Consider the following 15,481-nt stretch of genomic DNA (forward strand, 5'->3'; position numbering starts at 1 on the left):
TTTGTTTCTGTATTGATTCTATATAAAAATGCTGATACAATGTAGAGTATTTGCTCTGGCTCTTGTTTTAAATTATTTTGTTCCGTTATTATGCTGCTTGTTTTCATCTGTTGATGTTGTACACACAGAATGTGGAGGTTGGTCGGTGTTGTATTTGTCCCGCCCCTCCTCCACTGTGATTGGACGGCTGGGTGAAAAGCGACAGTGATGAGCACTTTGTTTTGCTCAAAGTTGAACATTCTTCAATTCTTGCCAACCAGTAAAAAAACGCTGAGCGCTCAGCGCTTGAGCATGAAATACTCTCTCAACGCCTCATTACGCTCATGGCGTTCTAAAAACACGGCGCTCCCATTGAAAACAATTGAATACGCCAGCCAGCCGCGTGAAAAAACGCTTTGGTGGACACGTGGCCTAAAGCTACTGTATTAAAGTTTTTCAGTCAAGAGCAGTGAGGGATTTTATCTTTGTCTTTGTTTGTTTTATTAACATTAAAGGGATAGTTCACTCAAAAATGAAAATTCTATTATCGATTACTCACACTCAAGTTGTTTTAAACCTGAATAAAGTTCTTTCTTCTGTTGGAAAATATATTTTGAAGAATGTTGAAAACCAAGCAGTTGCTGGTCCCCATTGTAGGAAATAATAATATGGAAGTCAATGGCTACCATCAGCTGTCTGGTTTTCAACAGAATGGTGTCTGTGTTCAACAGAAGAAATGAATAGTTTGGAACAATATTAGAGTGAGAAAATGACATAATTTTAGAGTGAACTGTCCCTTTAAGGACAAGCGGCAGCGTGTTCACTAGGCTGCGCTGCTGTCAATTTAAGACCTGCACGCATCTAATATACAGACACACGCCGAATTTTACATTCACTTTAGACATAACCGACTGTGTTTATGTAAACCTTGTGTGTATTTGACAGTATTAGTGCAGTAAGATTACTTAGTCCCGTAATCACGTGTTTGACAGGCTTTTAGTGCGCATGCTCAGAAAAGCACACGTTAAAATGGTGCATAAGCAAGCGAATGAAATGTTTAACCGGCAAGGCTTTAAAACGCATGCAAAAATGAACTTTTGTGATTCCTCACTTCACCGCTCTGTTAAAGTGTGAACAGCATTGCAGCCTGAATCGTGAATGCCGTACCGAACAGTTCAAAATTATATTGAGAATTGTGGCATCCCTAATAAATAAATATATATATATATATATATATATATATATATATATATATATATATATATATATATATATATATATATATATATATATATATATATATATATATATATATATATATATATATATATATATATATATATATATATATATATATATATATATATATATATATAATATATGGACACATATTGTTTGTGTTTTATGACCTCCATCACAATGGCAAGCCAAATCAGCTGCCATATCCTTTAGTATTTTTTTTTTACTCCAACTGAATTCTTTCTCCTCAAGTCATTTCGATCTGTGTTTTGCCCCCCTGAGTTTATCATAAATTTCTTGGTAATTTCTTGGAGCATGCTGGTACCATGCCATGGAATGGCTCTGACTTTTTTTGTTTTCCCCTCAGAAATCAGACATTTTCTCAGCTGTTAAATTGTGCTCCCGTTGCACTGAAGGGAAATTAATTACTTTCTCTCCCCGCCTCCCTCTTTTGGAGGAGAACATAAGAGTCACCACAGGGGACAATTCACTTCTTTTGCCATAGAAGTCATTCCATTCTATATGTGTGCGAGTGCCAGTCTAGCCATTTCAAGCCCTCTCTCCTTCTCCTTCCATCTCGCTTGCTTTGTCTTTTCATGTTTAGTCCTTCTGCTATCCATGCGTTCTCCTGCCAGCTCTCTCAATCTGTAAGCATGATGTCTTACCTTTTAGTGCTGTAGCCTGAAAGATGTTCTGCCTTTCACAGATTTAGTCTTCGCTTATGATTAGCTGATAAGCCAAATACTTTATCTTCTGCCATCAGTCTCAAAGATGTGCATATTTACTGTATGGCCATGCATGTATATAGCTGTTCAGTTTGCAGTCCTAAAATTTGGGGTGATAATTAACAACAACATGCACTACTGTTCAAAATTATAGGGTCAGTAAGATTTTTTCTTTTTTGAAAATGCAACTTTGGCATCACAGGAATAAATTGTATTTTAAAACATAATAAATAAGTAGAAAAGAGTTTTAAATTGTAATAATTCACAAGATTACTGTTTAACTGTATTTTTGATCAAATAAATGCAGCCTTGGTGAGTTTAAAAGACTTCTCTCAAAAAACAAAAAAACGTGCCTTCCCCAAATGTTTGAACGGTTGTGTAAATCACACACACAAAAATATATGCTTTAAAAGTATTATTTGCAATTAAATTAATACTTGAGGACTACAGCATTTTGAACACATCTTTTTGGTAATTTTAGTCTTTATGCTGTAACTTCCCCTTCAAAAGTTGCAAAAGATGTAACTCTCACTCTCTCTTTCTCTCTGCTTCCCTCCCTTTTTCTCAGTGTGAGATGAACGTTGTCGAGAATGAAGAAAAGCGAAACTCCTTGTTTCTGGAACTGTTGGAGTCCAGCAATAAATGGGAGGAGTTTCAACACCTTATGCTCCTCCTACAGGCGTGGCCACCAGTGACTGACAAGAGCAGGTGAGGCTTTGGTGCTGATGCTCAATTTTCAATTTACATATTCACTTATATAAAATTTATTATATAAGGATGGCCAGAACAAGATGAGACCTGATATCATCCTGCAGGAGTTTATTTTGAAATAATAACCAGCTGAAAGTACATAATCCTACTAATTTATGAGTTGAAATATGTTATGTAAGACTGCAGAGTTGTGAGAAAAACATGTATGAGTAAGAGATTGGTTGCCAGGGACCGCTGTCAAATATAAATTTTAGCAGTCATTATACTAAATATCTGACTACAGAATTACTACCACAATTGACCAAGCAGAAACAAGTATTTTACCATAGGCTCTTTTTTATTTTAATTTTATATATATATATATATATATATATATATATATATATATATATATATATATATATATATATATATATATATATATATATATATTAGGGGTTAGCCCCGCCCACCTATATATTAGGGGTGCACCGAAATTTCGGCCGCCGAAAATGGCATTATCTAGCCTGACGTCGTCATACTCAATTCTAGTCAGAATTTGAGTCTGATACTGCTCCGTTGGGCTGTGATTATAGGGCGTGTTTCAACCAAACCAGGAAAGACCTCAATTGGATAGACCTACAACCAATCAGAGCAACGGAGCGACGCATAATGTTAGTTGTCAAATGTCAACAGAACTCAACTGCACTGTATTGCCAAGTCCGCGGGTTGAAGCGAACCCAATTATGTGATATACAGACCCAGGAATGCGATTTTTAGCTGCCAGCCCTGCCAAAATAACACATATTTTACCCCCTAAATGCCCTTTTTTCCCCGGAGAACCCCCCCCTGGAAAGCTATTGGGCTTGTTTTGGGCTAGTTTTGAGGAACGTTAGCAATTGGGCGGGTTTTGTTGTAAAAACTTGGCAACCCTGTCACTGCACGCACGCTGGAATAAGTAGCCTAACGTTAGAAGAAAAAGATGAGTGTAAACGATCTTTGCCGGTGTTGTAAAAAAAGAATTTAAGGATACACACTTGTACTTACCAACATGATCATCATTTCTGAGAGAAATAGTAAAGGTGGACTCATATACGAACAAGTTCTCCGTTTAGGATTAGAACAAATTCAACCCAAGCGCCTTGCGATGACGTGGATGATTGCGTTACTGTTTATCATCTGTCCATCATCGTCTAAAGCCTGCCCTGACAATTTCATTGGTCCGAACAGTTTCTGTTCGGGCATAATTACTTCTCTACCGATCAAGTCCAGACCGAATTGCCCGAGTAAAAATTTGTGGGCGGGGCTAAGTTCGCCTGGCATCCAGGCTAGGCATTATCGGTTTCGGTTTAGGCATTAACAGCCGAAAACGTTGTAGCGACTATGAGTCAGATAAAATGATAACTCAATGGAGAATTGAATTAAAATGAAAGAGACTCGAATGATACTATAATTTATAAATAATTCAGAATTAATGTTTACACCTTAACTTATTCGTCCGCCGATATGTAAGAACTTAAAGGGGGCTCTGTTAAAGGGAAACATATTTAGCTCAAATTAATGAATTAATGAATTCATAGGGAATTTTGAGAGTCTATTTATTTTACAGCCGAGCAAATGACTCTTCCAGCGTTCATTTGAACGGGCCGTAAATATCAACTCTGCAGCGGATATTAATATCCGAACAATAGTGAAACATTATTTAACAGCCAGGTAACTTAGATCGGCAGTTCAAGACGTTAAATTGATAAGCACATAACACAAGAACAGTTATCTTTGAATACAAACGGAACTTTTTTGATTACTCTAACACATCAAACTAATATCTAACATAAACACACGCACTCGCACATTCACACGTTGCAGAAAGGAAGGTGGTGAGGAAAAGAATAAGTTCTAAGAGAGAGAAATTATGAAATCCCAAGCAATATATGCATTTATGATACATGACCTGAAGAAACCATTGATCAGTAATTTAACCTCCTATCGCTTAGGCAGGGTTATTACATTTGATCTAATGCACCAGTTCAGCTGGGAATCTAGAGGTATTACTTGCGTTTGTCTCGTGTGTCGTCTGACAAGGGGGTTCCTTTTTCCTGGCTGGACAGGGGTTTTCCCGGATCTTTGATTCGCTGAAGGTCTGGTCGTGTCTTGGATCGACGTCTTGGGAAGCCAATAACATGGCGTGCATGGCGGCTGGATGGAAGTCTTGTGGGCGTTGTTTGAAGTTGAAGCGCGCTTTTGGAGACTCGTTGAGTAACTTTTGCGGCGAAACTTAACAGAACCCGAGACTTAACGGAAAGAAAATAAACTTTAAGTAAAAGAAAGGAAAGTGAGAAAAAAGCAGATGGCCTGAATGAAATCGTTGTTTAACCCATTTTCTCTGATCTTGGTCTGCCACGATCGTCAGATCGTCTCCTGGGAGCTCTCCGTTCAGAACTCAATCTGGTCAACTCTGAACAACTCTGAACTGCGAACCAACTTGAACTGCTGTGAACCGAACTAGATTCTTCGTTCGTGTTCTGAGATTAAACTCAAATATTTGCTCATCCCCTGGATGTGTTCTCTGGGCAATTAGGGTTCAGGGGTGACTGTGTCTCCACCCCTCCCATAAAATTGGGTTATCTATAGTAATTTAGTTTCCTGCTCTTAAGCAGGGAGTAAATTTAGACCTAATTTCTTACTATAAGGACATGATCAATTCTATAAAGATTTAATTCAGCTCATCTGTTGGATTATACCCATACGAACACAAAAATATCAAACATGATGCATTTTCATCCACTCATTCAATAGTTACATAATTGCATGAATTGGGAGTAATATACATGTATAATAGTCACGTGTATCAGTTGTAACACACTAACAAGCAATGTCAAAGGCTATTTGAATGAAAGTCCAATAATCAGTGATTTGATGCACTCCATGTAACAGTTTCTGTGAGTTTGCTTGGAGTTTTAGCTTTGCCTCCATCTCTCTTGTGATCGATGGTCGATTTCCTGGGGTCTGGAGCTGAATTGGGCTTTGTGAAGGGGATGTTTATTTGACCGAATCATTTGGAAGATTGATTAAACTATGTGTCTGCGCCCACAATTGCTACAACGTAAACTGAAAATGAATGTCATCCGCCCCTCCCATCCGTGCGCAAGCGCTTAGGTTTCACTCACGGTCGAGCTGTTATCACGCGGCACGTCTGCCTATCAAAGATTAATCATGTCAGCGGTATGAGAACAAATATCCAGCTGAACTACCCATTGCCAGAAGCGACAATCCCCTTGACTACTGGCGTGTGAACGAAGGCCACTTTCCATTGCTTGCACGGATTGCACGCAGGTATTTATCTGCCCCAAGCAGTGTTGCCAAGTCCGCGGTTTTCCCGCGGGATGTTTTTCCATGTCCGCGGGTTGAAGCGACCCCAATTATGTGATATTTAGACCCAGGAATGCGAATTTTAGCAGGCAACCCTGCCAAAAAAACACATATTTTACCCCCCAAATGCCCCAAATTTTTCCCGGAGAACAGTGACAGACAGTGAGAGACTATTCAGTGCAGCATCTCATGTTCTTAATGAGAACCATTCTGTGATTTTGTGTGCCGTTATTCAGATAATTGTTGATCTTTTTTTGCACAACTGTTAAAAAACTATTTTATTTGATGGAACATAAAACTTGAAGAATAATATTAGGCCTATTTGGTATTATTATTTATATTTATTGTTAAAAATATTTTAGGTTTTGTTATGTAACTTAATAAAAGTTTGACTATTCTATTGGTTCCTGATTTTTTTTCATTGCAGATCCATTAAATTCAAGCAATTTATATATATATATATATATATATATATATATATATATATATATATATATATATATATATATATATATATATATATATATATATATATATATATATATATATATATAAAATTAACCACAGAGATATATAATGCTGCCTTGGTGAGCAGAAGAGACTTCTTTAAAAACATTTTAAAAAATCTTACTGTTCTCAAACTTTTGACCGGTAGTGTGCATGCACTGTAAAAATAAATCAGGTCTCCAATTGAAAATTTTCTAGGGACCGATCACATCTAAATTTTTCAGTTGGCCAAATTGAATTTCTGTGAATTGATGCAATTAAATTCACAGAAATTCAATTTGGCCAACAAATTTTTTTTTATGTGATCGGTCACTAGAAAATTTTCAATTGGAGACCTGATTTTTTTTTTTACTGTGTGTGTGTGTGTGTGTGTGTGTGTGTGTGTGTGTGTGTGTGTGTGTGTGTGTGTGTGTGTGTGTGTGTGTGTGTGTGTGTGTGTGTGTGTGTGTGTGTGTGTGTGTGTGTGTGTGTGTGTGTGTGTGTGTGTGTGTGTGTGTGTGTGTGTGTGTGTGTGTGTGTGTGTGTGTGTGTGTGTGTGTGTGTGTGTGTGTGTGTGTGTGTGTGTGTGTGTGTGTGTGTGTGTGTGTGTGTGTGTGTGTGTGTGTGTGTGTGTGTGTGTGTGTATGTATATATATATATATATATATATATATATATATATATACATATATATATATATATACATATACATATATATATACATATATATATATATATACATATATACATATATATATATATACATATATATATATATATACATATATATACATATACATATATATACATATATATACATATACATACATATACATATATATACATATACATATACATATACATATATATATATATATATATATATATATATATATATATATATATATATATATATATATATATATATATATATATATGTATATGTATATATATGTATATATATGTGTATGTATATATATATATATATATATATATATATATATATATATATATATATATAAGCAAGCTTTTTTTCTTGTTAGATGTCTTTGAATTGGATGTGATTGCATGTTTGATTGAGGTAAATTGTTGTGTATTATATAACTGAATGAGTTCTTGGGGTTAAAGTCGAGGCTGCCAGAATGTGCGCTGATGATCGGAGAGCCATTCCGTATCCGGATCAATAGACAGAAACAGAGAATATAAGATGGCTGATTATGCATTGTGCCACGCTTTCAAATAGCTTGAGGCTTTTTGTTTTCATGAAGAGAGTTTTGAATTAAAATTCTCTGAGAAGAATGCAGAGCGTTTGTGTGTGTGTGTGTGTGTGTGTGTATATTAATGTGTCCATGTGAGTTTGTGTGTGTTTGTCATTATGCTCTTTGGCATTTAAACAAAAGGTGAGTGCGATAGAGGGCCAAATGTAGAGAGGATAAAGGAGAGTTTGACTATACATTCATTTATTCAGAGTTCACAGACGTTCACGTGTGACCATGTTGCACCATTGAGATTCAGATGGCACATTTGCTGTCTTCTGAACACCTGTCTTGTCGCTCCTCATTCTGTCTTGCTTTAGTAAGTCCCAGAAAAGGCCATCTTAATGGAAATCAATTTAAATCGACACACCGCAGAGCTCTGTGTGGCAGCCTTTTCTTAGAGGATACATGACACTGGCTACACCATGATCGTTTTAAAGTATCTCTAATGTTTTGTTTTGTTTTTTTCTCTCATTAGAGTTCTGAAGTTTTCATGTAGCTGAACATTTGCTTGCAGAGTCTTAAAGGGATAGTTCACCAAATTCTATCATCGTTTACTCACTCTCATGTCATTTCAACCCTGTATGACTTTCTTTATTCTGTGAAATATGAAAGATATTTTTTTTAGTTCATACAATGGAAATCAGTGGTCACCAAAACTGTTTGGTTACCAACAATCTTCAAAATATCTTCTTTTGTTCCGCAGAAGATCATACAGGTTTCGAACGAAACAGGGATGAGTACATGACATAATTTTCATTTTTTATTATTTTCTTTAATTATTCTCTTAAGAACTGAAATTGAATTTCTGATTGTATCTATATTAATATAGTATCCATAGAAGATAAGACAGTAAAAACTTGAAAATTATGTCATTTTTCACTCACACTAATATCGCTCCAGACTTGAATGCTGTTTTTCCATGAAACCCAAAAGAATTCTGTCAAATCATATCACTTCTTTTTTTTATAATGACCACAAGCTGTTAAATTCCAATAAATGACAGAAGTAAAAAAAAAAAAAAAAAGTGGTCTATATGATATGATCCAAATCTTCTGAAGTCATACACGTTTTGTGTGGTTTAAGTCAAGGGTTTTCAAAATTTATGATGCCAAATATGATGAACGTTTTATGAGGGACCCCCTTCCTAAAATCCATCGATATATTTTTATGAATAACCGTTTTATGATTTTTTTATGAATAACATTTAAACCGTTAATAGTAAGTGTGACATCATAAATACAACATATTTCCAAACTTAATTTGGCTACTTAATGTTGGCTGTATAAACCTGAAGACATTTTCAATTAAAAATTATTTGTATAAGCAACTTTCACAATAATGTATGTAAACATCTTACGTACTGATCTAAAAATACTGCCTTACATTCCCAGTGAGTGAGATAAAGGGGACTATAGGGAGAAAAACTTACTAAATGGATACAAAGCAAACATAAAAAAGTATGTATACAGAAAGAAAGGAGAGAAACGTTTAGAACTGAAACAGTTAGAAAGTTCGGTAGACCATTTTTGCTTTGTCTTTTTATTCTCTGAAAATTTCTAGGGACCCCTTAGAACCTTCTGGAGGACCCCAGTTTGAAAACCCCTGGTTTAAGGTTTGATATGGTAAAGGCACAGATTGGATGCCTCTAATATCAAACATAATTGGCTTTTTGCATTTCTTGTAACCAAACACCACAATGTCAAACATGTGCCAGTGCCATATGAGATTTGAGAGCTTTGGCAGCTCAACTTGAATTTCGGTTTATGGCTTCAGAAGACTTGGAATACAGTGCATGAGTTATATTGACCATTTTATGGCACCTTTTATGGTGCTTTTATAGTTAAAATCGTTGTTTTATAGAGAAGATTCTTCAAAATTCTCGTTTTGTGTTACTCTAGGGGAAAATGGCAGCATATGGGTTTAAAAATGACATGAGGGTTGGGAGGTACATAACATTTTTAATAAAATCATAAGTTTTAATTTTCATAAGTTTTCATACAGATACAATCCATGTATCTGTTAACTACTGTAATAAATTGAATTTAGTTTTCCAGGTTCCTCGTTGTCAATGGAACTGTGGAACTTGTTATTATTATCTACAATAACTGTGGAAAGCATTCTGTGTATGAAAGGCCAACTTCAATTATACGAGGAATTAGTGTGTGTGCGATTGATTATGATTGTGTGTATTTATCTCAGTTGGCAGTGGAGTTTGTTAGAAAGCTCCTCTCATCTCTCATAAGAAGTCAGGAGATAAGCATATGCTCTGTTTTATAGCTGCATGTGTGTAATATGCCATGATAATTATGATTGGATTTCTTTTTCATTACACAGATCCTTTCCTATTAAAAGTTTCACGGTACCACTTGAACTTTCATGATTCTCTTTCCATGTCATTGCATGTTTACACTGTGCATGTGTGTGTGTGGGGTTCAGCTAAACCCTACATTATGAGGACAAAATGTCCCCACAAAAATGTCAATATCCGAAATCCTTGTTCGTGTTGGGACATTTTTTGGTTCCCATGAGGAAAACGGCTTATAAATCAGACTAAATTATGTTTTTTTTGAAAATGTACAAATGCAGAACGTTTTCTGTGAGGGGTAGGTTTAGGGTAAGTGGATAGAATATACAGTTTGTACAGTATAAAAATCATTATGTCTATGTAAAGTCCCCATAAAACAAGAAAAAACAACATGTGTGGTCTTCTGAACATTTTTTTAAACACATTCTCTCTTTGCACAGGCTAGAGACGGAGCAGAATCCCTGGGTGTGTCTCACATCCGCCCTGCTTACACACTCCTCCAGCTTTTCCCAAATCAACATCGGTAATGAGGTTCTGGCTATGTGCCGCTCTCTTTACCCGACCAAACACAAACTTAACCCACAGGTAAGAGTGTGGGTGTCTTCATCACCAAACGGCACTGACAGCGTATGCTTTTACTGTCAGTGTTAGTTCGTTTAGTGAGTTTGGCTCTGCTATGTTGATTGTACCGTGACATCCACACTTCACTTCCATTCTCTTTTAGTGCATCGGGAACATTTGCTCGCTGTTGTTGAACGCTGGTCTAAAGCTGCCTGCTCTGAAGTTGATGACCGAGAGCGAGGATGAGCATCTGCGCAAACTGACCCAGGATCAGATCAGAAACATCACTGATGTAAGTCTCATTCTGACTGCGTTCTCTCTCGTAGGCCCCGCAATGTTGCAGATGGCCCAATAACCACAATGAGTAAATTGCTTTATACATTTTCCTATATTTTCTGGGAATCTGAAACCATGGCGTTGAGACTTCTACACTCAGCCAGTTTAGCTAATGGAACCGTTTGAATAAACTGTTTTAGTATATTTCGAATGAGCTTTATCAGATTAATCAAATTAAATTATAAAAGGTTTTAGTGAAGTGAACATAGTTGAGAGGTTCACAGATTGGAGAGCCCTGTCCATTGGCTGATCTGACCAAGCCATTTTATTCATTTTGGCCTGTGGTCACCATGCTTTTTATAAAAGTGACCCCCAGGTTAAATGATTTAACTATTCCTGTGTTAATAGCAATAAGGAAAAAAAGGAGATCATTCATGACCCGTTGCTGGACGAATCTAACGGTCAAGGGTGTATTCTTGTCAGCCTGCCTCCGCTGTCACTAGTAATGTGGATTCAATTAAACTAAACTGATTGTTGACACCAGAAGTGACTGTGAATCAGATAGGAGCTATCAGAGCAAGCTTGCATCTGACCGTAACCTCTATCTCTCACTGACTGCAGGTCAGATAAAAGCTAAGCCCTCACAGCACCATCACTTAATTTATCCTCTCAGGTCTGCTAGAGGGCCAGATAAGCAATGGCTGCTGTAGGAATGACTACACATTAAAAACCAAACACGTAGGCTCTTTCCAAAGACCTTCGGAAGCATGATATGATTAATTTGCATTTCGTACATGCTTTTAATCTGAAGCAACTTACTCGACACTAATTTCTGCAATTCCCTGGTATCAGCCAAGGGTTAAATGCTTTGCTCAGCTGCACAATGGTGGGAAGTCTCAACAATGAATCTGCATACTTTTCACTTATTTTTTTTGCAGTAATTATAAGGAAAATCTGCTAAATTAAATATGGTAAAAGTGCTGGGAGTACTATACTCTTTAACTGAAACCATTTTACCTTTTATTTGGGGTGATATAATGAGAAATCTAATTTTCAGAATTTTAAAACTTCGTTCCAATCCAAAAAGGACATTTATTTTAAAATGTAAGATGCAAAAGCAGTCTAAAAAGGGTACATTAGCATACATTTACACATCAACAAGTATTCAGCAAATTGACCCACCAAGTCACTGTGAAACAATGAGGACCAAGGAGGTCAGTTACTATTGCTTTTAACCCTTTGATGCTCTTTGGTCACGTTTGGCTGAAAATTTTAACATTTTGATTATTTAAAAATTATAACTTCATCAGAATGGTACGAAACTGGCTATGTGAACACAAAAAATAGACATGATTTGACAAGACTAAATGGTCACACTTGTAACTCTTTACAGTCAAAAATGACCGCCATAGGAAATGAATGGAACATACCGAAAATGTGGGAAATTCTGCCGAAATTGAGTGCACTGGCATATCTTTCCGAAAGATCTCACTGTTCAGAATGAGTGACTGAAGTTTGTTTTTAACAAGGTCCCTTATCATAGAGCACAGCTTGAACTGATACGCTACCACCATGGCCAACCACGATACTTTTAGGGTTCACTTAAAAATTCATCATAACCCAAAAACTGACTAGGGAACTGACTGGATAAGCTGGGTCTCAGATGGATCAATTAGAGCTCACATTCTCACTGACTCTAGATCAGATAAAGCCATGAAACGGAGAGAAGCTCACTTAAAATGAGGGTAATCTCTTTCTCTCGGGGCAAGGGTGATGTTCTTTCATCTCCAGACCTGGCAAAGAGATGGAGAAAAGCCAGAAAGAAAAGAATAGGTGAATTTGGGTATGTTGTTGGCTTTTTTTCTTCTTCTTCTTTTTTTTTTGCAACAAGAAGCCTTGGTTTTAGCATCTTGATGAGCGTGTGTGTGTGTTTTAGGTATTTCCTATGTTGTGGGGGACAAAATATCCCCACAAGCATAGTATTTTGAGAAATTTTTGTTCTTGTGAGGACATTTTTTTTGTTCCCCATGAGGAAAACGGCTTATAAATCATGCTAAATTATGTTAGGGGATCCAATATGCAGTTTGTACAGTATAAAAATCATTGTCTTTGGAAAATCCCCATAAAACATGAAAACTCAACGTGCATGTTTGCGTGTGTGTGTGTGCTTGTCAATTACATCAATTGTGGTAGGTCTGTCACAATTATTATGCCTGGTCATGATTATTTGATCTAAGTGTCATTGTTTGCAATAACCGAAATTATTGCACAGTTATATTCTAAGGATTTTTTTATGTCTCTTTACGGTGGTGCTTTATGAAGTAAACAATAGCACTCAAGGTTTCAATTTTTTACCATTATTTAACATTTCTTTATGAACAATTTAGTATTATTTGACTGCTATAGTATGCACTGCCTTAAAATAATGCATTAAAGTGAAGAATGTGGGACAGATATATATTACTAGTACATCATGTTTTACGACAATGATATTTTACTATAATATAATATTCAGGTTTTCTGGGTCCCAAAAAACATTAGTGTGAATGGAAAGACTAAGTTTAAAGTGGACCACATAGAAATATTTTAAGCATTTGTAAATATTTAAAATATTCCATATTCTTTTAAATATTGATAATACTAAAGCAGACTCCCAAGAAAAATTGTTTAAATGGTTGTCATAAAATATTACTTAAAGTATTAGTAAGACCAAAGTGGACCCCCAAAATAAATATTTATATGTAAAGAATTAAAATATTACTTATTTAAAATATTATTTGGACTACAGTATTTTTATATTTAAAATATTTTTTATCATTCTATTTCTGTGCATTATTAGTTTACAAATCCTTATATTAAATATTTGTATTATATAATATTTGATTAATGTACCATTTATCCCATTTATTTGTATGGCAATTAATTCATCAAACTAAATCTCATTTGTGTTTCTTGTATCTGTATGATAACCAGTAAGTGTATCATGTTCTAATCTATCAACACAATCTGACTTCAGTCGTAGAGAGAGTTTGCTTCACAAGGGCAGTCCCCTCTGAACGCTCAAGACATTGATTTATTTAGTAACCCTTCTGCCATACTCCAGCTTCCACACACACACACACACACACACACACGTACACATACGGTGTCCTCGTTTCCCCTTCCAAACTGTTGCTTACTGAAAGCTTGACATTTAGCTGCATTCTCGGAAGATGAATTCCAGTTGTCGTTATGTTAGATTTTTTTATTATTGTTTTTGCCTGAATTAATTTACGCACTCCTCTGGCAAGCGTAAAACCACTGCCTGTGTTCAACCACATTAACTTGACGCTGAATAATTAATCCTAACGAAATTGTAATTATTTTCAACCCCTTTGTTTTGCGTACGTGTTTGAGCGAGGTCCTCCGACCGGTGATGTCATAATACAGGTACGATTGGCTGCATGCGTCATCTTCACAAAAGTAATCAAGTATCATTCATCTTTGACTCCTCCAGCTCTGTCTTCTCCACACATCTTCAGGCACACCTCACCCTCGGTTCTTCCTTTTTCCTCACCAATTATGTTTGAATAGACTCATCAGTTCCATTCAATTGGCTTTCTGTACTGAGAGCAATTACATACCGCCCGCTCTGTCTCTGTTTGTATTGGCCGATCTGATGTGCATTGTTCCTGCTCATAATAAGCTTGTGTTTTATAATGGACTTATTGCTCCAGAATATGAATCATGTTGAATAAGCATGGCTTTTATTATTTTCTGTGATGAGGTTGTTTTTAATGGAGATTATTTTGTTTAATTAAGAACAACAATCAAAATAAGGGTGGAAATTGTGAAGTGATTATGTAGGTTATTGTGTTCTTTTATTATATTTTTCCCCCTCAATAATTGAGTGGTCTGTTATTAATTTTGCTAGTCATGTGCCGCATGTATCTATTTGTTTGTGTGACAACAATGTCAGTCTTGCTATTGAAATAATCTTGTAAAGCATTTGCACAGACAATGCCGTTTCACTGACAAAAGACTTCAAATATAGCTGCAAGCAGCAATTAACAGTGCCAAGCTCAAAAAAGGCACAAGTTATGGAAGCTTGGCTGGGAGCATTTTTAGAATATTTTAGCCAAAGTGTGTGAAAATCATAAATAAGGTGTTTCTCAATGTCAAGGATACTTCCTCTGCTGGACTGGTCCTTCCAAGTCACTTCCTTCAGAGGCTAGGCGAGGCTCCTCTTAAGCATTCGAAGAACACTTAAATTGAACAGGCTAGCAAGTGCACGTCAGCCTCATTACGTCAGTGAAAAGGTCCATTAGCCATCAATAACGTAATTTGTATAATATCAATACGGATGTAATTTGTACTGGCATTTAAAAGTTAAACTTTACTTATATTTACTACGGTTATAACAAATGTTTGGTAACGTAAATACTTACACTTGAAAGCATATTGCCCCGTTAACGCTCCGACTCCGCCAACGTCCGATATTTTGTATTTTTTGAAGAAGATAGCAAAGCTGCGCGCATAGGATTGTGGGTGATTTGAGAGCGCGAAGTGCTTGAAGTCTACTCGTATGCATCCTTTCCTGTATATGGCATATT

General features: G+C 36.1%; 2 protein-coding genes across 2 annotated transcripts in view; one reads left to right on the forward strand and one right to left on the reverse strand.

The window, feature by feature from the left end:
- The window catches only part of drc1 (dynein regulatory complex subunit 1 homolog (Chlamydomonas)), a 548,506-nt gene extending 543,395 nt beyond the window's left edge, over positions 1 to 5,111 (reverse strand). Inside the window, exon 1 of the mRNA XM_079831770.1 lies at positions 4,690 to 5,111. The gene's annotated coding sequence lies outside the window, so the exon portion shown is untranslated. The remainder of the gene's footprint in view (positions 1 to 4,689) is intronic.
- Positions 1 to 15,481, forward strand: part of nbas (NBAS subunit of NRZ tethering complex) — a 262,104-nt gene that overhangs the window by 220,199 nt on the left and 26,424 nt on the right. Inside the window, exons 49-51 of the mRNA XM_079831768.1 lie at positions 2,512 to 2,651; positions 10,493 to 10,637; positions 10,777 to 10,905. Coding sequence (XP_079687894.1) covers positions 2,512 to 2,651; positions 10,493 to 10,637; positions 10,777 to 10,905 — 414 coding nt within the window. The remainder of the gene's footprint in view (positions 1 to 2,511; positions 2,652 to 10,492; positions 10,638 to 10,776; positions 10,906 to 15,481) is intronic.

This window comes from Gobio gobio, assembly GCF_949357685.1.
Source record: "Gobio gobio genome assembly, chromosome: 12".
NCBI lineage: Eukaryota > Metazoa > Chordata > Actinopteri > Cypriniformes > Gobionidae > Gobio > Gobio gobio.